At 49.1% G+C, this 25,676-nt stretch overlaps 1 protein-coding gene across 1 annotated transcript in view; it reads right to left on the bottom strand.

Annotated features, from left to right (window-relative positions):
• The window catches only part of LOC128831356 (stonustoxin subunit alpha-like), a 32,017-nt gene extending 7,347 nt beyond the window's left edge, over positions 1-24,670 (bottom strand). The window contains exon 1 of the mRNA XM_054017667.1: positions 24,571-24,670. Within this exon, the coding sequence (XP_053873642.1) occupies positions 24,571-24,670 (100 nt within the window). The remainder of the gene's footprint in view (positions 1-24,570) is intronic.
• Positions 24,671-25,676: the final 1,006 nt, after the last annotated feature.

The following is a 25,676-nucleotide window of genomic DNA, read 5'->3' as shown; positions in this document are numbered from 1 at the left end:
TGGCTAGTGTTGTAAAAATTAAATTGTAAAAAAAAATGTGCATTTTCCCCAGAACATGTGCAGTGTATATTGTAGCAGAGGTAAAAGAAATGCAAACCTACCAATATAGGTTGTGTTGTCTCTTTCAGATCACTGGGTGTTTGAAAGCAAAAGTTAAAAGTAAAAGGCAATCAAAAGTCTAAAAAAGTTAATTGTGTCCCTTTTTAAGTAAAAATCTTTAAGCTGTAAATAGCTTTAAATCTAAAAGCAAGCCAAAAAGCATCTGTATTAATGCAATTTTCTAACTAATAAGGTAGAAGCCACTGAAATCTGGGCTGCCTATGAAACAAATACAAGGAAATATGGGGTAATTCCTCTGTTTTGTCTAAAATCAACAAAAGTATGTATATATATAAAAAATATTTTAAGCAATAACTAACTACCCAAAAGGGGTAGACCTCTGTTTTTTTGTCTTTCAAATCATCAAAAAAAAACAAAAACAAATGCCAGCTAAACAGCATTCAGTGTACCATGCATTTACTGGTACAATAAAAATTATTTTTGTGTTCTTTGTCCTGTCTTGTGGTGTTTGTCTTGTGGCCAAAATTGTTGGGTGTAATATTTTCATAAGACAGTCTAGTTCAAAATTAAATAGAAGGGTTAAATCAAAAAGCAAATACTTGTTTTATTCAACTTGGAATACAAAAAGTGTTTAAATAAATAAAAAAATGTGATATACTGAAGTCTAATACAGTTGCTTAAGTAAAAAAAAAAACTTCATTGGCCAGATTTATTTAATTGAAAAAAAATGTTATTAAAATTTGCATACCAACAGTCTTTAAAAGCAAAAACATAAAAGGTTAACCCACTCCCCATATTTCCCATGAAATCCTTCTGGCTACCTCAAATTTCTAGCCAAAGGGGCTGGGGAGGAAGAAAAGCTATTAAACACCTAAGGTTGTACCAAATAAACTCCTCAAAGGTGGGTGTGCTTGTCCTGGTTTGTTGCTCCAAAGCTCTGTAATAAAGTTATTTTACTGGAAGGGTGTACAGGGCATACATTGAATAATAAAACTAATGTACTGTATGATGGCAATGTGTATGTGTTCATTGTTAAAAAAAGGTGTATAAGTAAAAAGTAAAAGTTTCCTTTGTAGGTTAAAAAAAGCCAAAAAGAAAAAAAAGAAAAAAAAAGTTAACTAAAAAAAAATAGCTAGCAAGCTCTGTCCAAAGATAAGACGCTGGCCCTATCCAAAAATACTACCCACAGCTAAGACTTGGCTGACAGCCAAGAAAAGGGAGGCCTGAATGTGCCCAAGCAGCTGTAAAATATCTGCAAAACACTGCCAGGCATTAATGAAATGTGTTAGGTTTCTTTTCTCACAGATAAAAGAAGTGCTACCCAAAGACCCTAGCAGCCCTGCCATTCATTGAAACAAGGAGACTGAGTCTACGTAAGGTCCATCAACAAAAAACTGCTTTGGCTCCACACTGAAAAGGCCCTTTCCAAGTCCTGTTAACCACCAACACCGCTGTGAAGTGCCAAAAACTACCTGCCTAAACCCATGCTTCTCACTGTAAAAAAACCCTCCACCTCAAAAAAACTCTCCGACTGATAAGCCTATTTCTCCTTCTAGCTCTGCTGTGTCTTCTAAACAGCAAAAAAAAAAAAAAAAACAAGGTGAAGTGCTAGTAACCTCTCCCTTGTCCACTGACAAAACTACTGTGCCTTTAAATTTTTCTAAAAAAAGCCAAACCATTACAGGGTAATGTGCTAGTAACCTCTCCCCTGTATAATGCTAAACCACACTGTTTCAAAAAAAAAAAAAGAAAGAAAAAAAAACACTTGCTTCAGTAAAACCACAAAGTCCAAAAATTCCTAACTACAAAAAACATTAAAAACTAACCCTGGTAAAAAAAACAAAAAATTATACACTGGCAAAAAAAACCTTGTAAAACCCATGCTTAAAAACGTGGTATTAATTAAATTTTGGGGTTTATTCTACAGGCTGCGCCCTGTGTTTTAAATAAGTCCTTCAGCATGTATTGCCCTCCCTAATTGAATTTTAAATAAGTACCAAAGGCACCTTGTTGCCATTGTCCCTGCCATCTCCTCCATTACACTATTACCCCTGTAACACATCCAAATACAGACAATGCCATATATTTGATAAAACCAATAACTAAGGCCTTCACACTTTAGTGATTTATTTAAATATTGTTTAAAAAATATATTTTTAAGGTTCAAAATATCCCATATAAGCAAACAATTAAATAAATCAGTAAAAATAAAAATATATAATATCACTACCAGTAAACCCCAAAAATCTGTAATTGCAATTAATGGGTTCTATAGCAAATGTTCCTAAAATTTGCACTGTGTTAATAAAAAAGGCCCTTATTGTTATTTGGTCACCCAATTAGTAAACAATTAAACAAATACCCAAAGTTTGTTTTGCCACTAAAAATTTTACCTGCATAAAAATTATTCCAGTAACTAATAATGTAACTTGTACCTTATTGCAATACACCCCTTCTTATGCCATTAATATCAATGCCTCCCAAAAGTACATAAAAATGTTCAACCAACAAATGTGGTACAGTACTACACCAAAAAAAATGTATTAAAATATCAATAAACTATAATTAACACTACACTAGGGACTGTTAAATTTTCATTGCCCTTATCCAGTTTCCAAATTACCTCTACATACCCAAATTGCTCACAGGGGGCTGCCATTAAATTAGCACAACAAAGGGCTTGGGTTATTTCCTCTAAAAAAAAAAAAAAACTTAACCAAATCCCTTTAAAATGGGGCCAATAATGCAGCAGCAGTTTAAAATATTTTTAAAAACCAAAAACATAATAAAAAATTGGGGCAACTAAAAAAGGCCATTGGCCTTGTTTCTAAAGTACAACTAACCCTGGGTATGTCTACACTACGAAATTAGTTCGAATTTATAGAAGCCGGTTTTATTGAAATCGGTTGTATACAGCCAATTGTGTGTGTCCACACAATAAAATGCTCTAGGTGCTCTAGTCGGCGGACCGCGTCCACAGTACGAGGCTAGCGTCGACTTCCGGAGCATTGCACTATGGGTAGCTATCCCACAGCTATCCCACAGTTCCCGCAGTCTCCGCCGCCCCTTTGAATTCTGGGTTGAGATCCCAATGCCCGGATGATGCAAAACAGTGTCGCGGGCGGTTCTGGGTACATGTCGTCAGGCCCCTCCCTCCCCTGTCACAGCAACGGCAGACAATAGATTCGCGCCTTTTTACCTGGGTTACCTGGGTTACCTGTGCAGACAACATGGAGCCCGCTCAGCTCAGCTGAGCTCACCGTCACCATATGTCCTCTGGGTGCCGGCAGACGTGGGACTGCATTGCTACACAGCAGCAGCTGCTAACTGCCTTTTGGCGGTAGACGGTGCAGTAGACTGGTAGCCTTCATCGGCGATCTGGGTGCTGGCAGCCGTGGGGCTTGCCTTTTGGCAGTAAATGGTGTATTACGACTGTTATCCGTCCTATTACAAGTCGGGTCATCGTATGTTAGCAGAGTCTTTCCTGAGCAGCCGATTGTGCAATAGGCCTGAAGACCATCGTCATACACCGCCCCGTATTTGCTGCCAAGCACCCAGAAAGATGCCGAGGGCTATCAGTCAAGCTGCACTGTCGTCTTAAGATGTAAAAAATAGATTTGCTCTGTATTCATTTGCTTCCCCCTCCCTCCGTCAAATCAACGGCCTGCTAAACCCAGGGTTTTCAGTTTAATCTTTGGGGGGGACCATTCTGTGTGACAGTTGTTTGTGTCTCTCCCTGATGCACAGCCACTGTTCTTGATTTTAATTCCCTGTGCCTGTACGCCATGTCGTCACTCGGCCCCCCTCCCTCCTTCCCCTAGTCTGTCAGATAATACGTTTGCGCCACAGCTCAGAGAGCCGAGAAGCGGTTCGCGCCTTTTCTTTGAATTCTGGGTTGAGAAGAGGCCGAGGGCGATGCTGGGTGCTGGCGGACGTGGGGCTGGCAGACGTGGGGCTGCATTGCTACACAGCAGCAGCCCCTTGCCTTTTGGCAGATGATGGTATATTATGATTGGTATCCGTCGTCATCATACTGGAGAGGCTATCACTCATGCTGCACCGTCGGCTGCCACCTTAAGATGTAAAAAATAGATTTGTTCTGTATTCATTTGCTTCCCCTTCCTCCGTGAAATCAACGGCCTGCTAAGCCCAGGGTTTCCAGTTTAATCTTTGGGGGGACCATTCTGTGTGACAGTTGTTTGTGTTTCTCCCTGTTCCTGTACCTGTACGCCATGTCGTCACTCGGTCCTCTCCCCCTCCCGCCCTCCCTCCTTCTCCTGGTCCATCAGATACTACTTTCGCGCCTTTTTTCTGACCAGGCGCCATAGCTAGCACTGGGATCATGGAGCCCGCTCAGATCACCGCGGCAATTATGAGCACTATGAACACCACGCGCATTGTCCTGGAGTATATGCAGAGCCAGGACATGCCAAGGCGAAACCCGGACCAGGCGAGGAGGCGATTGCAGCGCGGCGACGAGAGTGATGAGGAAATTGACATGGACATAGACCTCTCACAAGGCACAGTCCCCAGCAATGTGGAAATCATGGTGTCACTGGGGCAGGTTCATGCCGTGGAACGCCGATTCTGGGCCCGGGAAACAAGCACAGACTGGTGGGACCGCATCGTGCTGCAGGTATGGGACGATTCCCAGTGGCTGCGAAACTTTCGCATGCGTAAGGGCACTTTCATGGAACTTTGTGACTTGCTTTCCCCTGCCCTGAAACGCCAGGATACCAAGATGAGAGCAGCCCTCACAGTTGAGAAGCGAGTGGCGATAGCCCTGTGGAAGCTTGCAACGCCAGACAGCTACCGGTCAGTCGGGAATCAATTTGGAGTGGGCAAATCTACGGTGGGGGCTGCTGTGATCCAATTTGCCAGGGCAATGAAAGACCTGGTGATAGCAAGGGTAGTGACTCTGGGCAACGTGCAGTCAATAGTGGATGGTTTTGCTGAAATGGGATTCCCAAACTGTGGCGGGGCCATAGACGGAATCCATATCCCTATCTTGTCACCGGAGCACCAAGCCACCGACTACGTAAACCGCAAGGGGTACTTTTCAATGCTGCTGCAAGCCCTGGTGGATCACAAGGGACGTTTCACCAACATCAACGTGGGATGGCCGGGAAAGGTACATGATGCTCGCGTCTTCAGGAACTCTGCTCTGTTTCGAAAGCTGGAGGAAGGGACTTTCTTTCCGGACCAGAAAGTGACCATTGGTGATGTTGAAATGCCTATCGTGATCCTTGGGGACCCAGCCTACCCCTTAATGCCATGGCTCATGAAGCCGTACACAGGCAGCCTGGACAGGAGTCAGGACCTGTTCAACTACAGGCTGAGCAAGTGCCGAATGGTGGTGGAATGTGCATTTGGACGTTTAAAAGCGCGCTGGCGCAGCTTACTGACTCGCTCAGACCTCAGCGAAAAGAATATCCCCATTGTTATTGCTGCTTGCTGTGCGCTCCACAATATCTGTGAGAGTAAGGGGGAGACCTTTATGGCGGGGTGGGAGGTTGAGGCAACTCGCCTGGCCGCTGATTACGCGCAGCCAGACACCAGGGCGGTTAGAGGAGCACAGAAGGGCGCGGTGCGCATCAGAGAAGCTTTGAAAACGAGTTTTGTGACTGGCCAGGCTACTGTGTGAAACTTCTGTTTGTTTCTCCTTGATGAACCCTCCAACAGCCCCCCCCGACCCGGTTCACTCTACTTCCCTGTAAACCAACCACCCCACCCCACCTTCCCTTTTCCGCAGTGCTCCTTCCTAGCCAGTCATTTCCCATTGTGTATGTGTGCAACTGATTGTTCCTTCCTAAGTGGAGCACTTTGCATTTGTCCTTATTGAATTTCATCCTATTTACCGCAGATCATTTATCCAGTTTGTCCAGATCATTTTGAATTTTAATCCTGTCCTCCAAAGCATTTGCAACCCCTCCCAGCTTGGTATCATCCGCAAACTTTCTAAGTGTACTCTCTATGTCATTATCTAAATCACTGATGAAGATATTGAACAGAACCGGACCCAGAACCAATCCCTGCAGGACCCCACTCGTTATGCCCTTCCGGCATGACTGTAAACCACCGATAACTGCACTTTGGGAATGGTTTTCCAACAAGTTTTTCACCCACCTTATAGTAGCTCCATCTAGGTTTCATTTCCCTAGTTTTTTTATGAGAAGGTCATGTAAGAGAGTAACAGAAGCTTTACTAAAGTCAAGTTATACCACGTCTACCACTTCCCCCCATCCACAAGGCTTGTTACCCTGTCAAAGAAAGCTATCAGGTTGGTTTGACGTGATTTGTTCTTGACAAATCCATGCTGACTGTTACTTATCACCTTATTATCTTCTAGATGTTTGAAAATTGATTGCCTAATTATTTGCTCCATTATCTTTCCAGGTACAGAAGTTAAGCTGACTGGTCTGTAATTCCCCAGGTTGTCCTTATTTCCCTTTTTGTAGATTGGCATTATATTTACCCTTTTCCATTTTTCTGGGATCTCTCCCATCTTCCATGACTTTTCAAAGATAATCGCTAATGGCTCAGATATCTCCTCAGTCAGCTCCTTGAGTGTTCTAGGAATGGTAGAAGCAGCCTAGGGAAGGAATGAGGGACTGAGGGAACAGTTCTTGGCTGCCTAGCATAAGGTGCCTGGACTGGAAATCAAAGGAGTGGGTGGCCCTGGGTTCTCCTACCTCTTCCCCAGCTGGAAGGGAATTACAGGGCTCAGAACTAAAAGAGACCAAGAACAATGTGTCCCAGAGAGGGGCTGTGGGCCTGGTCTAGAGGCCACTAGTCTTTGGGTTTTCCTGTTTTGGGCTCTTCTGTTATCCTGCATGAGGTCTGGACTAAGAGGTGACCTGACCAGAGGGCTAGGCCCCTGTAGCAGCAGACCACTGTGGAACCAGGAGGATTGACAAGGGGATGCTAAAGTGTAAACCTCCCTGCAGTGCTGTGTCCTGGCACAAGAAGGCATTCTGGCGGTGAGTGCACCCTATACCACCCATGGTATTAATAAGAATTCCCTGTTTTATTCAAATCCTTGCTAATGTTCTAAAACCGTGCTCATATTGGGTGTTTACAGCTTTAGTGCATTTCCTTCCTCATGAATACAATTCATGTTATTAGAAAATCAGTATTTCCAAAGTGTAACAATTGTGATCACTCCTGTGTAAGCCTATTTGTGTTTCAAAAGCTCTTCAATATTAGGTCCAAATGCTAGTGCCTATGGAATAGGGGTATATTGGCAACATGAACACTGAGGACTTGAGCAGAAGGTGGTTTATTAAAGCAAATGGCTAAAGACTTGTGTTTGGACATGAGCTGAAGACCCCAGCAAATCATTTATGGAGTTCAGAGGATGAACAAAGTAATTTGGGTCATGCAGCCTGTGGAAAGACTCTGAAGTCCAGAAACTAACACATAGGAAAAAGGGAATTTGTTAAGACAGCTCAGAGTTGCTACTATTGGCCAGGTTGGCAAAAGTCTGACAAACGGGCAAATCTTGCTTTTCCAGTCACCTGGGTGGCACGCTTGGATCACCTGCTTACATCTGAACTAGGAGGTGTGATGGTGCTGCCCGTGGGAGCCTGCTAAGGTCACTTAATTAGGGTGAACTGCAAACAGAATGGGGCAGACAAACCCCAGAAACTGGTAGTTATTCCAATACTTAGATTTACCAAGGCAGCACATTCGGTCTGGGATGTCTTTTCTTCTATGAAAAGTTCCAATACTGTTTACAGGCATTAACAGTGCAACATTAGCATTACAAGGCCTTTTAACATAAGGTGTGTTCTTATGTATCACTTTCAACATGTTCAAGGGATTTTCCAAAAGATTAGGCACATTTAGGGTGACCAGACGCCCCGATTTTATTGGGACTGTCCCGATATTTGCTTGTTTGTCCCGCGTCCCGACCAATGTTAGGTCGGGACACTGGACAAACAAGCAAAGGCTCCGGAGCCCGGAAGGGCTCGCGCCCCCCTCGCCCCGACTCCGCCCCCTCCTCCTCCCATTGGCTCCCTCCCTAAATCCCTGCCTCTTCCCCAAGCTCGCCCTTCCTCCTCCCTCCACAAGTGCTAGAGGGAGGTCCCGGAGACGCGGGGGAGCGCGGGGCCGGGGTGAGTAAGAGCCCGGCCTGGCCCCGAGCAGGCAGGACTCAGTCGGGCGGTAGGGAGAGGAGGGGGGCGGCCCGCGGGGCCAGGCGGCGGCTGTTCTCCCCCCAGGCAGCGGGACTCGGGAGCAGCCGCTGCTGCAGCTCCCACTGCCGCGGGGGAGGAAGCGGCCATGGCGCTTGGCGGCTGCGGCTCTGGCGCCCCCGAACCCCCCGAGCCGGGGCCTGCTGCGGGGACCCAGCAGTGCGCACGCTGGGCCCAGCCCCTGGCCAGTCGCGTCTGGGCTGCTGCCCAGCTGGTGCTATCTCACGGCGGCCCCGGGGCGGAGGCATCGGCAGCCCAGCCCCGTTCGTTCCCCTGCGGGACCCGAGCGGGACGGGGGGGCTGGGGCCTGCTGCCCCCACTCTGGGGCCGCCGCGGGATAGCACCAGCTGGGCAGCAGCCCAGACGCGACTGGCCAGGGGCTGGGCCCAGCGTGCGCACTGCTGGGTCCCCGCAGCAGGCCCGGGCTCGGGGGGTTCGGGGGCGCCAGAGCCGCAGCCGCGGAGCGCCATGGCCGCTTCCTCCCCCGCGGCAGTGGGAGCTGCAGCAGCGGCTGCTCCCGAGTCCCGCTGCCCAGGGGGGGAGAACAGCCGCCGCCTGGCACCGCGGGCCGCCCCCCTCCTCTCCCTACCACCCGACTGAGTCCTGCCTGCTCGGGGCCAGGCCGGACTCTCACTCACCCCGGCCCCGCGCTCCCCCTGAGTCTCCCGGGGCCTCCCTCCAGCGCTTGCAGAGGGAGGAGAAAGGGTTGTTTTTTTGCTCTGCCGCCGTTTCTTTTTTTTTTTGCTCCGCCCCTGCCCCGCCCCCCCAGCATCCCAATATTTGACCTGGGTGATCTGGTCACCCTAGGCACATTGTACATTTTTACAGTTCTTGGTAATAGCAACACATTAGTTACAAAAATTACCATTAGCAATAGCAACAAATCCATTGCAAGTGTCCATTTAGAATTATTTTTGTCATGCCACACCTTTGGCCCAATACCATTGGGGCTTGGGGCTTTTAGGGTTAACCTGTGGCTGCCCTTTGCAAAATCAAGTTCTCTTTTTCCTCCTTGTCCTGAAGGATCAAACCCTGATTTCTCTTGCTCAACAGAATTCACTGGCTGATGGGGTGGGCTCTCTGTGCTAACAGCTATTAGCAAGTTTCAGAGTAGCAGCCGTGTTAGTCTGTATCCGCAAAAAGAAGAACAGGAGTACTTGTGGCACCTTAGAGACTAACAAATTTATTAGAGCATAAGCTTTCGTGGACTACAGCCCACTTCTTCGGGTATGCATCCGAAGAAGTGGGCTGTAGTCCACGAAAGCTTATGCTCTAATAAATTTGTTAGTCTCTAAGGTGCCACAAGTACAGCTATTAGCAAGTCTTTCTTCTCCCTAACAGCCAGGTAATTTGCATCAACACAGACACTAGCTTTTAGATTTTCAGCTGCTACCAATTCCAAGGCTGGACTTTGTCTTAAAGAGATACCATTTATTATTACTAGCAAGTTAGACTCAAAGTTCCACATGGAATCAGATGTTATGTTCACTGAGAGACCACAAGTTATATCCAGAGTGTCTAGAGATGAGAGTATACCTGCCATCCCCTGCATTCTTGAGGGATTAACTGCACAGCTATCCAGTCTTTCCTCTTTCAACAACCTTGTCTCCCCAACAAGCTGGCCAAGCGCAGCCACTTAGTTATAGGGCTGCTTAACTTTCTTAACGGCTCTTACTTTATTTGAGACCTTCTCAAAGCTACCCACACTGGATCTTTCAAAAGGAAAGTCAGTGGATCCATTCACAACAGACAATTTCTGGCTGTTAGGAACTGAAACTTCCTTGATTAAATCACTTTCACACCCTTTAGCTGTGGCAAGTTGCTTGCACAGATTACCATGAGGATTTCTTTCCCTAGCAGCTTCTCTAAGCAACAATTCACCCCTCACAGAAATTCTGCCCTTACCATCTTTACCTGGGGTTTGCTCTAAAGGAACACTTCCCTGAGCCACAACAGACTCTGTCTGGGTCTTACTTACATCCAGGATCACCTTTGGCCCATCAGGCGGATTTCTACACAATCCCCTTTCAGGCAAACTCATAGACTCACTAGATGAAAGGTTAGAAGCATTCTCCTTCCCTTTGCTACATACAAGTTCAGGAATCTTTTCCTTCTTGCTACAAGTTGTCAAACTGTCAGTAGGCAACACAATCAAATCACCGTTCTGCTCTCCTTGTGCCCTGGCTAGGGTATCATCCTGATCAGACAGAGTCGCTACATCCTTTTCCCAGCCACACATTAGCAATTGGCAAAATACAAGCACCAGAATTGTCTGGTCTCTGGGATTTTGCTAAGACACTAACTGGATGCACCCTAGTTACGGTGCCATTCTCCCCAGCAGACACAAACTTAGGACCATTCCCCTCCTGGGCTTTAGTTGAATCCAGAACCAACTGAGACAACTGCACAACCCTCAACCATCACAGGCTGAAAGGTACCTTCTGTCTACTCCACAGACAAAGAAGAGCTGGAGACACATTCCCCTTTACCAGTCACACAGCTAGGGATCTCATTTCCCTTGTCCCAGCACACAGGCTGTTCACAGACAACTGCTTGGAGACTGGGGTAGCTTCCTCCATAGGCAAGTCAATACCCCTGACAGACACAGGCACATTTCCTTCACTGTCACTATTCTCCACACAGGAAACAGGTAAGGTATAGGTACACTCATCTTCCACTCTTCTGGCCTTTCCAAGCTGCTGACTAGATAAAACCATTAGCTCACAAGGCTGCCTAGGCTCATCCAACCTTTCCCTCCTTTGTCCCAGCACACAGGGCTGCTCACGGACAAATACTGGGAGAGTGGGGCAGCTTCCTTACCAGGCACACAGCTACTCCCAATGTATAAACTGCTGCTCTTCCCACTACACTGAGCTACTTCCAGCAAATCACAGTTACCCTTTTCAGGTTCACTTTTACAAGCTGTACTAGCCAACAATCCATCACCCATCCAAAATCCACCCTTTCCTTCCTCAGTTAGGGCTTCAACCTGACCAGTCACTTTAATCTGCTCCAGAGAAACATTGTCCTGACCAATGAGATTTTTCTGCTCTCGATATAACTCCAGATTCACTTCTGAGGCCTTGTCTACACTACGAGAGTAGTTCGATTTTACTTAAATCGAATTTTTGGAATCGATATTGCAAAGTCGAACGTGTGTGTCCACACTAAGGACAGTAATTCGACTTTGTGAGTCCACACTAACGGGGAAAGCGTCGACATTGGAAGTGGTGCACTGTGGTCAGCTATCCCACAGTTCCCGGAGTCCCCGCTGCCCATTGGAATTCTGGGTGGAGCCGCAAATGCCTTCTGGGTAAAAAAAAGGTGTCCAGGGTGCTTTTGGGTAACTGTCGTCATCCGTCCATCACTCCCGCCCTCCCTCCCTGAAAGCGCCGGCGGGAAATCAGTTCGCGCACTTTTCTAGTCAGTGACAGCGCGGACGCCACAGCACTGCGAGCATGGAGCCTGCTGCAACCATCACTGCAGTTGTGGCCGCTCTCAACGCCTCGCAACTTATCATACACCTTTCCCTGAGGCAGATGCAGAAAAGTCAGGCGAGGAGGCTACGTCAACGCGGTGATGGCCTGAAGTCTGAGAGTAGCACAGACCTCTCAGAAAGCAGGGGACCCAGCGCCGAGAACATCACGGTGGCAATGGGTCATGTTGATGCCGTCGAAAGGAGATTCTGGGCACGGGAAACAAGCACTGAGTGGTGGGACCGCATAGTGCTGCAGGTCTGGGATGAATCCCAGTGGCTGCGAAACTTTCGCATGCGGAAGGGAACTTTCCTGGAACTTTGTGAGTTGCTGTCCCCTGCCCTGAAGCGCAATGACACCCGGATGCGAGCAGCCCTGACTGTCCAGAAGCGAGTGGCCATAGCCCTGTGGAAGCTTGCAACGCCAGACAGCTACCGGTCAGTCGCGAACCAGTTTGGGGTGGGCAAATCTACCGTGGGGGTTGTTGTGATGCAAGTAGCCAAGGCAATCGTTGATGTACTGCTGCCAAAGGTAGTCACCCTGGGAAACGTGGAGGCGATCATAGATGGCTTCGCAGCGATGGGATTCCCAAACTGCGGTGGGGCCATAGATGGAACTCACATCCCTATCCTGGCACCGGAACACCAGGCCAGCCAGTACATTAACAGAAAGGGCTACTTTTCCATGGTGCTGCAAGCACTGGTGGACCACAGGGGATGTTTTACCAACATCTACGTGGGATGGCCGGGCAAGGTTCATGACGCTCGTGTTTTCAGGAACTCTGGTCTGTTTAGACGGCTGCAGCAAGGTATTTACTTCCCGGACCACAAAATAACTCTTGGGGATGTGGAGATGCCTATAGTCATCCTCGGGGACCCAGCCTACCCGCTAATGCCCTGGCTCATGAAGCCCTATACTGGCGCCCTGGACACTGAAAAAGAACTCTTCAACTACCGGCTGAGCAAGTGCAGAATGGTGGTGGAGTGTGCTTTTGGCCGTCTCAAGGGGAGATGGAGAAGCTTACTGACTCGCTGTGATCTCAGCGAAACCAATATCCCCATTGTTATTGCAGCTTGCTGTGTGCTCCACAATCTCTGTGAGAGCAAGGGGGAGACCTTTATGGCGGGGTGGGAGGTTGAGGAAAATAGCCTGGCTGCTGATTACTCACAGCCAGACAGCCGGGCGATTAGAAGAGACCAGCGGGAAGCGCTGTGCATCCGGGAGGCTTTGAAAGCAAAGTTCCTGAGTGAGCAGGGTAACCTGTGACTTTAAAGTTTGTGTATTGAGAAGCTAAACCTGCCCCCATTTCTTTGCCCAGTTAATGTTGACTATCCTATCCAGTTACATACCCCCTTCACCCCACTTCCAACACACATTTCAAAATAAAAATAGTTCTACTTTGTTAAAGCACACCGTTTTCTTTAATACTGTATTCGCGGGAATTTTTTAAAACTGGGACGCAGACTGTGGTGCGGAGCGGGTGTACTGTAGTGGCGCGAATGCAGCTTCTAAACTCAAGGATTGACAGGCTCCGCTGCGGTGGGATGGTTGTTTCAACGGAGCCTGTCACCCCTCCTGATAGGGACTGTGTGTATGGGGGGGTCTATGTGACTTTGTGGCAGGGGGAGGACGGTTACAGATCCCCTGCTGTGTGGCTCTGTGATCCTGCCTAAGGACCGCCGCTTAAGATCTGTAACTGCCCTCCCCTGCCACAAAGTCACAGAGCAACCCACCCCCCACCACATAACATGAAAACAACCTCCCAGACTAACCAGGGTAACTAGTCACTGCATCACTGCACTATGTATGTGCCCTGCTGCTGTGCCTGCCCCCGACTATATACCCTGCCAAAGGTGACTGTCCTGTCGAATTACCAACCCCCTATCCCCCCCTCCTGCAAAAGAACATGATGGAAACAGTAGTTAACAGAAACGTATTTTTTATTATCAACCAAACATGGAACTGGGAAAGTGAAACTTGGACGGGGGCTTGTGTCAGGCGGGAAGGAAAGAACTTGTCAAATTTTGGGGAATGAGAGCTTTCTGCTGCTCGAGCTCTCTGCAGGGGTGGAGTGAGAGTTAGCAGGGACTCTGCCGCCTCTCCTTCTGTGCACTTTGGGTGAGGGGAGTATGGGACTTGGTGGCGGGGGAGGGCGGTTAGAGATGGACTGCAGCGGGGCTCTGTCCTCCTGCCTCCGTTCCTGCAGAACATCCACAAGGCGCCGGAGCGTGTCCGTTTGCTCCCTCATTAGTCCAAGCAGGGTTTGAGTCGCCTGCTGGTCTTCCTGACGCCACCTCTCCTCCCGATCCATGTTGGCTTGGTGCATTCGGGTCAAGTTCTCCCGCCACTGGGTCTGCTGTGCTGCCTGGGCTCTGGAGCAGGCTATAAGCTCCGAGAACATGTCCTCCCGTGTCCTCTTCTTCTTATGCCTAATCCGCGCTAGCCTCTGGGAGTGTGATGACAGGCTAGGTTGTGAGACAGTCGCAGATGGGGCTGTGGGAATGGGAAAAAGGGAGTGAATTCCTCAGAAAGATAAATGTAGTTGTGAACAAAGAACATAGTCTTTCTCTGTTAACAAGACCATGCACAGCACCTATCACATGCGCACTCAGCACAAGGTCGAATTCTCGGCCTTCGCATTCAGTGCCTGGGGTCTTCTACAGCACATTTGAGAAGCCTCTCAGGAGAACGGAATTTCTGTTGCAGGCAGACATGGTAAGCCGTAGACTTGTGGCAGCTTAAAACTTTAATATTAGCAATGGCCTCATTTCACATTGAAATCAATGTCGGTCCCTGCTGCCAGCAATTCGGCAAGCAGGAAGTCTGCTCCTGTCCCACACCCTCGCGGCTGTCCCCGGGAACGATCCCTTTCGGCTGCCCCTCTCCCGCCTCCACCGCGTGGCTGCAAACCAGCGGTTACAGTTCTGTAAAGGAACGGCAAAGCAGTCCCAACACTAACATTCCCCTACCTCATTCAAAGCAGGTCATCATGAGCGACATCACCCTCATGAGGATCTCTGACAGCGAGAAAGAGAGAATGCTCCGGGAAAGCCTGCAAAGACCAGGGCCGTATGCCGCCATGCTGTGCAGAGCAATGATTCCAGAGTACTTGATAGTCTCGTGGCGTGGCAACGTGTCCTACTACGGAGGACCCAATAAGGCCGCTCTCCCCAAGAACCTAATGCAGCGGATTTCCAATTACCTCCAGGAGAGCTTCCTCGAGATGTCACAGGAGGATTTCTGCTCCATCCCCGGACATATAGACCGCATTTTACTGTAGCTGCTGTAGCAGTGACTAACCAGTAGAGCGGCTTGGGCAGGACAATCATGCAAAACCGGACATTGCTAGATTTTTTTTCAATAGTTGCACTGCCCATGACTGAACCGTTAAGCTAATCAAACTAATCATGAGAAACCCATTTTTTAAATTGTTAATATTCCTGTTCTGTTACAAATAAATGTTTAGATTTTTACAACACTTACTGGCTGATCCTTCCCCAGATTCTGTGTCCGGGGTAACGGCTGGGGAGGGTTGGTAGGGGATCTCTGTAAGGGTGATGAAGAGATCCTGGCTGTCGGGGAAATCAGCGTTGTGAGCGCTGTCGACTGCCTCGTCCTCCTCATCTCCTTCCTCATCTTCCCCGTCCGCTAACATGTCCGAGGATCCAGCCGTGGACACTATCCCATCCTCAGAGTCCACGGTCACTGGTGGGGTAGTGGTGGCGGCCGCACCGAGGATGGAATGCAGTGCCTCGTAGAAACGGGATGTCTGGGGATGGGATCCGGAGCGTCCGTTTGCCTCTTTGGTCTTCTGGTAGCCTTGTCTCAGCTCCTTGATTTTCACGCGGCACTGCGTTACATCCCGGCTGTATCCTCTCTCTGCCATGTCTTTAGAGATCTTCTCGTAGATCTTTGCATTCCGTCTTTTGGATCGCAGCTCGGAAAGCACGGACTCATCGCCCCACACAGCGATGAGATCCAAGACTTCCCGATCAGTCCATGCTGGGGCCCTCTTTCTATTCTGAGATTGCACGGCCATCACTGCTGGAGAGCTCTGCATCGTTGCCAGTGCTGCTGAGCTCGCCACGATATCCAGACAGGAAATGAGATTCAAACTGGCCAGACAGGAAAAGGAATTCAAATTCAAATTTTCCCGGGGCTTTTCCTGTGTGGCAGTTCAGAGCATCCGAGCTCGTACTGCTGTCCAGAGCGTCAACAGAGTGGTGCACTGTGGGATAGCTCCCGGAGCTATTAGCGTCGATTTCCATCCACACCTAGCGTAATTCGACATGGCCATGTCGAATTTAGCGCTACTCCCCTCGTCGGGGAGGAGTACAGAAGTCGAATTAAAGAGACCTCTATGTCGAACTAAATACCTTCGCGGTGTGGACGGGTGCAGGGTTAATTCGATGTAACGGCGCTAACTTCGACATAAACGCCTAGTGTAGACCAGGCCTGAGACATTAGACAGACATTCAGACACTTCATTCACAGACAAACAGCTCTTTTCCTCAGACAAACATTTGGAGAAACCCTCCCCAGGCAAATCATTGCCCAGAATAGACACAGGTTTAAGATCATTCCTGTCCTGTGACTGGCTACCTGGACTGAACAAAGCTTTAACATCTTCCCCAATCAAAAGATCCTTAGGCAATAACTTCCTTACCCCAGCTATATAACTTCATGCTTCGTACCATTCCATTCAAGGTGGATTCTGGCTAAAGGCACACGGACAGTAAACTCATAGACTACAACATTCACACTCTGATTTGGTAAATAATCTCCCTCTTTGACAAGATCTGCTTTAACCAGAGTGATGTTAGAAGCCATCATTTGCCCTAAACAGCTTTTACCATTGACTTTTACATTCTCTGTGAATTTTTCATTACCACTCCCATACAGAGCATTGGCACAACGTGTGGGGTCACCTTCTACTGAGCTTACACTAACAGCATTTACATAAAAGGTGGCAGTGCTGGGGTACCTTTGGTTACACCCAGACAACTGCTCAGAGTTATACAACATACCAACATTGTTATCAACTGGACATTTAAGAGGATACAATTTCTGCTGTTCTTCCCTTGCTTTTTTGACTTGGAGCTTAAGTCTGGCCGTCCCCTATTGCATCTGGCGAATCCTTTCCTCTCTTTTAGCAGCTTCTTTCTTTCTTTCATCCTCCTCCTTCTCCAGCTGGGCCAAGGCTTGCTTCTCTCTCATTCGAATTTCTGCCAGTTTTTGATTATGTTCAGGTTGCAGGCTCTCTCTCCGGGCTTGCAGTTTACTTGCTGCCTTTTGCATTCTAATCGCTTCTGCAGCTTCTGTAACAGCAGGTAAGGGCTGTGCTCCTGTAGGGTGACCAGACGTCTCGATTTTATCGGGACTGTCCCGATATTTGCTTCTTTGTCCCGCGTCCCGACCAATGTTAGGTCGGGACACTGGACAAACAAGAAATTTTGCTCTCCCGGAGGGACTCTCGCCCCCCACCCCGCCCCGGCTCCGCCCCTTCCTTCCCCCATTGGCTCCCTCCCCAAATCCCCACCCTGGCCCTGCCTCTTCCCCAGCCACGCAGCATTCCTCCTCCCTCCCAGGCTTGCAGGTGGTGGCAGTGCCTGGATCCTGGAGCTGGTGAGTCAGCTCCGGCACCCGGGCACCAGGCGGCCAGGCAAAGGGGGGCTGGCAAGGGAGGGAGGGAGATGGGGGGGCTCAGCTCTGAGCCCCCCGCTGCACCAGAGGGCTCCTGCCCAGCCCTGGGCCGGGAGTGCAGCGTGGAGGCTGCTCCAGCCCTGCAGCTCGTGGGGCAGTGCAGTGGGTCCAGGCGGGGGCAGCGTGGAGCGGGCAGGGGCCGGGTGGGCGGCGTGGAGGCAGGGGCCAAATCCCCGCTGCTGCCGGGGAGCCCCGTGCCTCTCCTGCTCGGCTGCGCTCCAGCGGCTCCTTCCCGGCGGGAGGGAGACTAGGCGTGGGGGACGTGCACCGCATGTGCCCGGGGCAGTGGGAGGCGCGTCCCGCCAGGAAGGAGACGCAGCCGCGAGCGGGAGGGAGAGACGCGGGGCTTCCTGGCAGAAGTGGGGATTCGGCCCCCCCGAAAAGCGGCGGAGCAAAAAAAAAAAAGCGGCTCCGCGGGGAGGGTCCCAGGCCCCTTTGAAACTCCTTTTTCTTTTTTGCTCGCCCCCCCCCCTCCCCGCGTCCCAATATTTTATATCTCTGATCTGGTCACCCTATGCTCCTGCCTCCTGCTCACTGGCCATTAACAGATCTCTCAGTTCTTGATTTGTAGCTTTCTTTCTAAAGCTTATCCCCTTTTCTGAACACAAATCTTCCAGGGCTTTTTTGCCAAGTCCCTCATATGCTCTTTGCTCATCCATTGCAACTGCTCTTTAACCAACCAAACTCTCAATACCAAAATTCCAATGTGGATAGCGTGGGGCTCTGACCTGACGCTTAATTGACCTGTTTCTGTGGATCCTAGCATGACTACACCACTGTGACGGTGCTGCCCGTGGGAGCCAGCTGAGGTCACTCAATCAGGATGAACTGAGAACAGAACGGGGCAGACAAACCCCAAACGCTGGTGGATCTTCCAATACTTAGATTTACCAACCAGCCCAAAACAGCTTCTATATTACCTCACTGGTTACTCAGGCCTGGTCTACACTACGACTTTAATTCGGATTTATCAGCTTTAATTCGAATTAACCCTGCAACCGTCCACACAACGACGCTATTTATTTCAATGTAAAGGGCCTTTTAAATCGATTTCTGTACTCCACCCCGATGAGCGGAGTAGTGCCAAAATCGATTTTAGCAATTCGAATTAGGGTTAGTGTGGCTGCAATTCGATGGTATTGGCCTCCGGGAGCTATCCCTCAGTGCATCATTGTGACTGCTCTGGACAGCAATCTAAACTCGGATGCACTGGCCAGGTAGACAGGAAAAGCCCCGCGAATATTTGAATTTCATTTCCTGTTTGCCCAGCGTGGAGAGCACAGGTGACCACAGATAGCTCATCAGCACAGGTAACCATGCAGGCTGATAATCGAAAAAGAGCACCAGCATGGACCGTGAGGGAGGTACTGGATCTGATCGCTGTATGGGGAGAGGATTCAGTGCTTGCAGAACTTCGTTCTAAAAGACGAAATGCAAAAACTTTTGAAAAAATCTCCAAGGGCATGATGGAGAGAGGCCACAATAGGGACTCTGAGCAGTGCCGCGTGAAAGTCAAGGAGCTCAGACAAGCCTATCAAAAAACAAAGGAGGCAAACGGTCGCTCCGGGTCAGAGCCGCGGACATGCCGCTTCTACGCCGAGCTGCATGCAATTCTAGGGGGGGCTGCCACCACTACCCCACCTGTGATCGTGGATTCTGGGTCGGGGATAGTCTCATCAGCGACGCCTGAGGATTCTGCCGATGGGGTAGAGGAGGAGGAGGAGGAGGATGAGCTTGCAGAGAGCACACAGCACTCCATTCTCCCCAACAGCCAGGATCTTTTTCTCACCCTGACTGAAGTACCCTCCCAAGCCTCCCAAGCCAGGACCCAAGACTCTGACCCCATGGAAGTGACCTCAGGTGAGTTTACCTTTTAAAATATAAAACTTGTTTTAAAAGCAAACGGTTTTTAATGATTACTTTGCCTGACTTTGCATTCGCGGTCAGTTCAGCTACTGGAAAAGTCTGTTAACGTGTCTGGGGATGGAGCGGAAATCCTCCAGGGACATCTCCATGAAGCTCTCCTGGAGGTACTCCGAAAGCCTTGCCAGAAGGTTTCTGGGCAGTGCATCCTTATTCCCTCCTCCATGGTAGGACACTTGACCACGCCATGCTTGCAGCAAGTAATCTGGTATCATTGCCTGACAAAGCCTGGCAGCGTATGGTCCCGGTGTTTGCTGGCATTCAAGCAACATCCGTTCTTTATCTTGTTGTGTAATCCTCAGGAGAGTGATATCACTCCTGGTAACCTGGTTGAAATACGGGAACTTAATTAAGGGGACAGATGTGGCCGTTCCTACTGGGCTGTTTGCCTGTGGCGGAAAATAAATCCTTCCCTGCAGTTAGCCAAGCGCAGATGGGAAATTGGCCCTGAGTTTTCCGCGTTTGGCTAGCAGGGTTCTTCCCTGTTACCAGCCACGCGGTGGGGGGAGGGGTACCGTGATCATCCCAGAGAATTCATGGCGGGAGGGGGGCGGCGGCGGGGGGGGGTGGTTAGTTTGGTGCCTGCAGGGATCTTCCCTGATACCAGCCACGCGGTGGAGGGGGAGGGGTACAGCGATCATCCCAGAGAATTCATGGCGAGAGGGGGGGGTGGTTAGTTTGTTTTCTGGTGCTGCTGAATGTTAACCGAAAAACCGCAGCACTCTACAAGCTATGCTTGGTATGTGGGAAAGGAGGGCGCAGAAGCTGTAAGACAACGGCTTACCATGGCCGCATGCAAGCCGAATTCTGTTGCCCAGACCTGTGATCTCTAGCAGCAAAGCCACAAGCACTCAGCATTAAGAGGCAAAATGCGACCTTGCACAGAAATCACATGTGCTATGTAATGTGAATAGTGTTGGTCACCGTGAAAGAATATAAGCATTGTTCTGCAAAATGTAGCTTTTTAAACAATTCTCTCTTTTTTCCCCTCCCTACAGCAGCTGCAAATTCCTCAAGCCTCCCTCCTCCATCCCGAAGGTTATCACAGATAAGGCGTCGTAAGAAGAGAACGCGAGACGAGATGTTTTCTGAAATTATGGAATCCAGCCGCAGTGACAGAGCTCATCTGAATGAGTGGAAGGAAACAGTTTCAAAGTATAGGAAAGAAGCCAGTGAACGTGAGGACAGGAGGGACCAACGTGAGGACAGGAGGGACCAATGTGAGGACAGGAGGGACCAACGTGAGGACAGGAGGGACCAACGTGAGGAGAGAAGAGACGCTCGAGATGAGAGGTGGCGGCAGGAAGACCAGAGGAGGCAGGATGCAATGCTGGGGCTGCTGCGTGAGCAAACAGACATGCTCCGGCGTCTGGTGGAGCTTCAGGAACGGCTGCTGGAAAACAGACTGCCGCTACAGCCCCTGTACCCCCCTCCTCCCTCCCCATGTTCCGTATCCTCCTCACCCAGACGTGTAAGAACGCGGGGGGGGAGGCTCCGTACACCTTCCCATTCCACCCCAGTAGACAGCCCAAGCAAAAGGCTGTCATTTTTTTAACCTTTTCTTTGTGGCTTTTTCCTTCCCAGCAATCCTCCTCCCAAATACCACCCGGCTTCCCTCCCTCTTTTTCTAATCTATTAATAAAGAATAAATGATTTTTAAATGATAGTGACTTTATTTGGTTTGAAAGAAAGCTGGGGGAAGGGGCAGGGTGGGTTCCTTACAGAAAATGAGTCAATAAAGGGGGAGGGTTTTCATGAAGGAGAAACAAACAGATATTTCACACTGTAGCCTGGCCAGTCATGAAACTGGTTTTTAAAGCTTCTCTGATGCACAGCGCTTCCTGGTGTGCTCTTCTAATCGCCCTGGTGTCTGGCTGCGCGTAATCAGCAGCCAGGCGATTTGCCTCAGCCTCCCACCCCGCCATAAAGGTCTCCCCCTTACTTTCACAGAGATTGTGGAGCACACAGCAAGCAGAAATAACAATGGGGAGATTTCTTTGGCTGAGGTCAGAGCGAGTCAATAATGATCGCCAGCGACCTTTTAAATGGCCAAATGCACATTCTACCACCATTCTGCACTTGCTGAGCCTGTAGTTAAACAGCTCCTGACTCCTGTCTAGGCTGCCTGTGTACGGCTTCATAAGCCATGGCATTAAGGGGTAGGCTGGGTCCCCAAGAATAACTATTGGCATTTCAACATCCCCAACGGTTATTTTCTGGTCCGGAAAGTAAGTCCCTTGCTGCAGCCCTTTAAACAGAGTAGTGTTCCTGAAGACGCGAGCGTCATGAACCCTTCCCGCCCAGCCCGCGTTGATGTTGGTGAAACGTCCCTTGTGATCCACAAGTGCTTGCAGCACCATTGAAAAGTACCCCTTGCGGTTTATGTACTCGGTGGCTTGGTGCTCCGGTGCCAAGATAGGGATATGGGTTCCGTCTATCGCCCCACCACTGTTAGGGAATCCCATTGCAGCAAAACCATCCACTATAGCCTGCACATTTCCCAGAGTCACTAACTTTCGTAGCAGCACCTGAGTGATTGCTTTGGCTACTTGCATCACAGCAGCCCCCACAGTAGATTTGCCCACTCCAAATTGATTCCCGACTGACCGGTAGCTGTCTGGCGTTGCAAGCTTCCACAGGGCTATCGCCACGCGCTTCTCAACTGTGAGGGCTGCTCTCATCTTGGTATTCTGGCGTTTCAGGGCAGGGGACAGCAAGTCACAAAGTTCCATGAAAGTGCCCTTACGCATGCGAAAGTTCCGCAGCCACTGGGAATCGTCCCAGACCTGCAACACTATGCGGTCCCACCAGTCTGTGCTTGTTTCCCTTGCCCAGAATCGGCGTTCCATGGATAGAATCTGCTCCATTAACAACATGATCTCCAAAGCACCGGGGCCCGTGGTTTCACAGAATTCTGTATCCGTGTCCGTGTCCATGTCCATGTCAATGTCCTCATCATGCTTGTCGCTGCGCTGCCGCCGCCGCTGCCTCCTCGCCTTGTTTTTCTGGTCCTGGCTCAGCATAAACTCCACGAGAACGCGCGAGGTGTTTACAATATTCATGACTGCTGTCTTGAGCTCAGCGGGCTCCATGCTTGCCGTGGTATGGAGTCTGCAGTGTTCACCCACCCAGGAAAAAAGGTGCGAAAATGGTTGTCTGCCGTCCGTTGCTTTCATGCAGGGAGGGAGGGAGGGAGGAGGTGAGGCTGTACCCAGAACCACCTGCGACGATGTTTTTTGTCCCATCAGGCACTGGGATCTTAACCCACAATCCCAATGGGCGCGGGAGACTGCGGGAACAATGGGATAGCTATGGGATAGCTACCCACAGTGCAACGGTGCAGAAATCGACGCTAGCCCTGGTACTTGGACGCACACCACCGAATTAATGTGCTTAGTGTGGCCGCATTCATTTCGACTTTATACAACCTGTTTTTCTAATCCGAATTATATAAATTCGGATTAATCCCGTAGTGTAGACATACCCTCAGAGTCCAACCAACGCAGTTCCCTTAAAGTGCCCAGCCTCAGGCCTCCGTCCAGACACACCTGTCAGATATGATGATGATTACTGAAAATCTTATCTCATCATATAAAAGAAAAGGTTCTTCCAACCCCAAAGGGTCAGCCACATACCCAGGTCCAATTATAACTTAGATCTGACCCAAAATACACGCTAATAGTCAATTCTTATTAACTAAACTAAAATTTATTAAAAAAGAAAAGAGAGAGAGAGTGTTAGTTAAAAGATCAATATACAGACAGACTTGAATTGAATTCTTGAGGTTCAGATACATAGCAGAGATGAGCTTGTAGTTGGCAAAAGTCCTTGTCCATATTCAGGGTGGCTCCAGTCAATGACTGGGGATCTCAATCCTTGTGGCTTAAGGTTTCCCCCTCTTGAAACCCAAAGCAGATCTGAGATGAAGTAGCATCATGTCCCAGGGTTTTTATACATTTTCTGCAGCCTTTTGGCCTGAGAAAACAATATGCTTAACTCTCTTTTCCCAAACATCCTGGCAATTAGCAGAGGGTAATTTATCCATTAAACAGTTCAGATACATGTTACCACAACCTTCAAAGAGACATAGAGACAATAATACTATTTCCCTCCAGTGTCTTCCTAAATACTGATACTCCTTTTTTGATCTTTGAATCAAAGCTATACTAATAGACAAGACTTGTTTGCTTACATCACAATGTGGTGGTGGAGTCTCCTTCCTTGGAGGTTTTTAAGGCCCAGCTTGACAAAGCCCTGGCTGGGATGATTTAGTTGGGAATTGATCCTGCTTTGAGTAGGGGGTTGGACTAGATACCTCCCGAGGTCCATTCCAGCCCTGATATTCTATGATTCTAAACATCTCCCCTTTTACCTCTAACAATGCAGACTTGCATTTCACAGCTCTATTCATTTACACATGTTCCTAACCAGTCTTTAAAGTTTGGCCATGGGTCAGGTCAGTTGGTGAGTTAATTAACTCTTTCTGGCCCTGTCACCTTTCAATGAGATATTATATTACACTCATAACGTCACAGGAGGATGTAAGGTGCAGATCCAGCCTTTGGGCGAAGTGTCCCAGGGCAGCTGTTTTGTGTCAGAATCTCCTAGTGGAGGGGTTCTCAACCTGTAGGTCATGATTCTGGGGGAGTTTTGAACAGGTTTCAGGGGATCACAGCCACCTTTATTACGCTTTCATTAAAAAAAAAAACAGCATGTTTCTACCTCACACTGGGTTTCAATGGCATAGAGGCAGATCCCCTATGTCAGGGGTTCTCAACCTTTTTCTTTCTGAGCCCCCGCTCTCCAACCATACTATAATAAGTCCACTGCCCACCTTTGCCACAAAACTGATTTTCTGCATATAAAAGCCAGGGTCGGCATTAGGACATAGCAAGCAGGGGAACTGCCTGGGGCCCCAGACCACAGGGGTCCCCGTGAAGCTAAGTTGCTCAGGCTTTGGCTTCAGCCCCAGGTGGCAGTGCAGCGGTTCTCAACCCCTGATTACCGATGAACCCAGGAAGCTGAGTAGCAGATACCACCTCCTCAGACGCCCTGGAACCTGCATGGGGCATATCAAAAGCTGTCCAGGGAAAAGTGTCTCGTACTCTGGAAGACGCTCTTTGATATGCCTCATGCAGGTTCTGGGGTGGATGAGGAGGTGGTATCTGCTACTCAGCTTCCTGGGTTCATCAGTCATGCAACTCTAACCATACCTGGTATGAGCGTGTCGCTGCGGCAGTCGTACAGCATCCCCAGTCGGAGAGGGCGGCCCAGGGCTGGCATCTCAATTGCTGCAGTTTCAGCATAAGCCATGGTGATAACAGACGTTCATCCAGCCCTAAAACACACCAATAACACTGTTACACTGAGGATGTGATCTGTTCTTATTCATGTTCTTCCTGCTTGACTTTTATCCCCTATTCATTTTTTGCACTTACTAACACATCACAGAACAAACATGCTGAACAAAATCTAACCAAGGAGTGTTGGCCAGAAAACAACAATTGCCTTCTGTTGAGCCCAGGGTACAAGGAGGAAGAAGTGGCAATAACACTCATGAGAGATTCTCTGAAGAGCGCCGTGGTTAGGGCACTGGCCAGGGATGTGGGTTCAAGTCTCGGCTCTGCTCAATATGGCTGTGCTCTCTTTTCTTCAATGGTGGGAACAGACTGAGGGCTGGACCCTCATGGTCTCTCTCACTCACTCTCCCACACCAAGCCCCTCATGATGGGAGTAGAGGGCAAGACCCTTATGTCCTCTCTCTCTCTCTCCCCCGCCTTCAAGTCCCTCACTTGTACTCGTGTGGCTCCTGCTGCTTCTCCAGTCAGGAGGGGGAAGCTTCCGGTATGGCAGGGTTTACTGTAGGTGAGAGCAGGCCCCACAGTTACAAGACCATGTCCATATTGGCCTGATAATCACCTGACAACCGAGTTATGAAGGGAATCTTCAGTTCTGCCCCGTATCCCAGCACTGACCATCTCCTCCCCAAATGTCTGAGAGCAACAGGTTTTACCTGAAGCTAACCCCCTCTACTCTGGCAGATCAGTTAATGCACGATAGTTACCATGGGGTAAACTGGCAGTTTAGTGAGAGAGATCTTCCCACACAATCCCTTGACTTCTACCCAGCTCTTTATAGTTCAGTGCCCTTCACAACCTTTATTAACTGAGGCCTTATAACCCCACCTTAGCGGAAGTAGAGCTATAATACACACCCTTTATAGCTAAGACAATCAAGCGTTTGAACAAGGTCAGGTAGAATTTGCAATAGAACCCAGACCTTTTACAGAACAGTCCCAAGGCTCAGCCACTTTGCCACA

This window comes from Malaclemys terrapin, chromosome 2, assembly GCF_027887155.1.
Source record: "Malaclemys terrapin pileata isolate rMalTer1 chromosome 2, rMalTer1.hap1, whole genome shotgun sequence".
Lineage (NCBI taxonomy): Eukaryota > Metazoa > Chordata > Testudines > Emydidae > Malaclemys > Malaclemys terrapin.
This window is presented reverse-complemented; position numbering and strand designations above follow the sequence as displayed.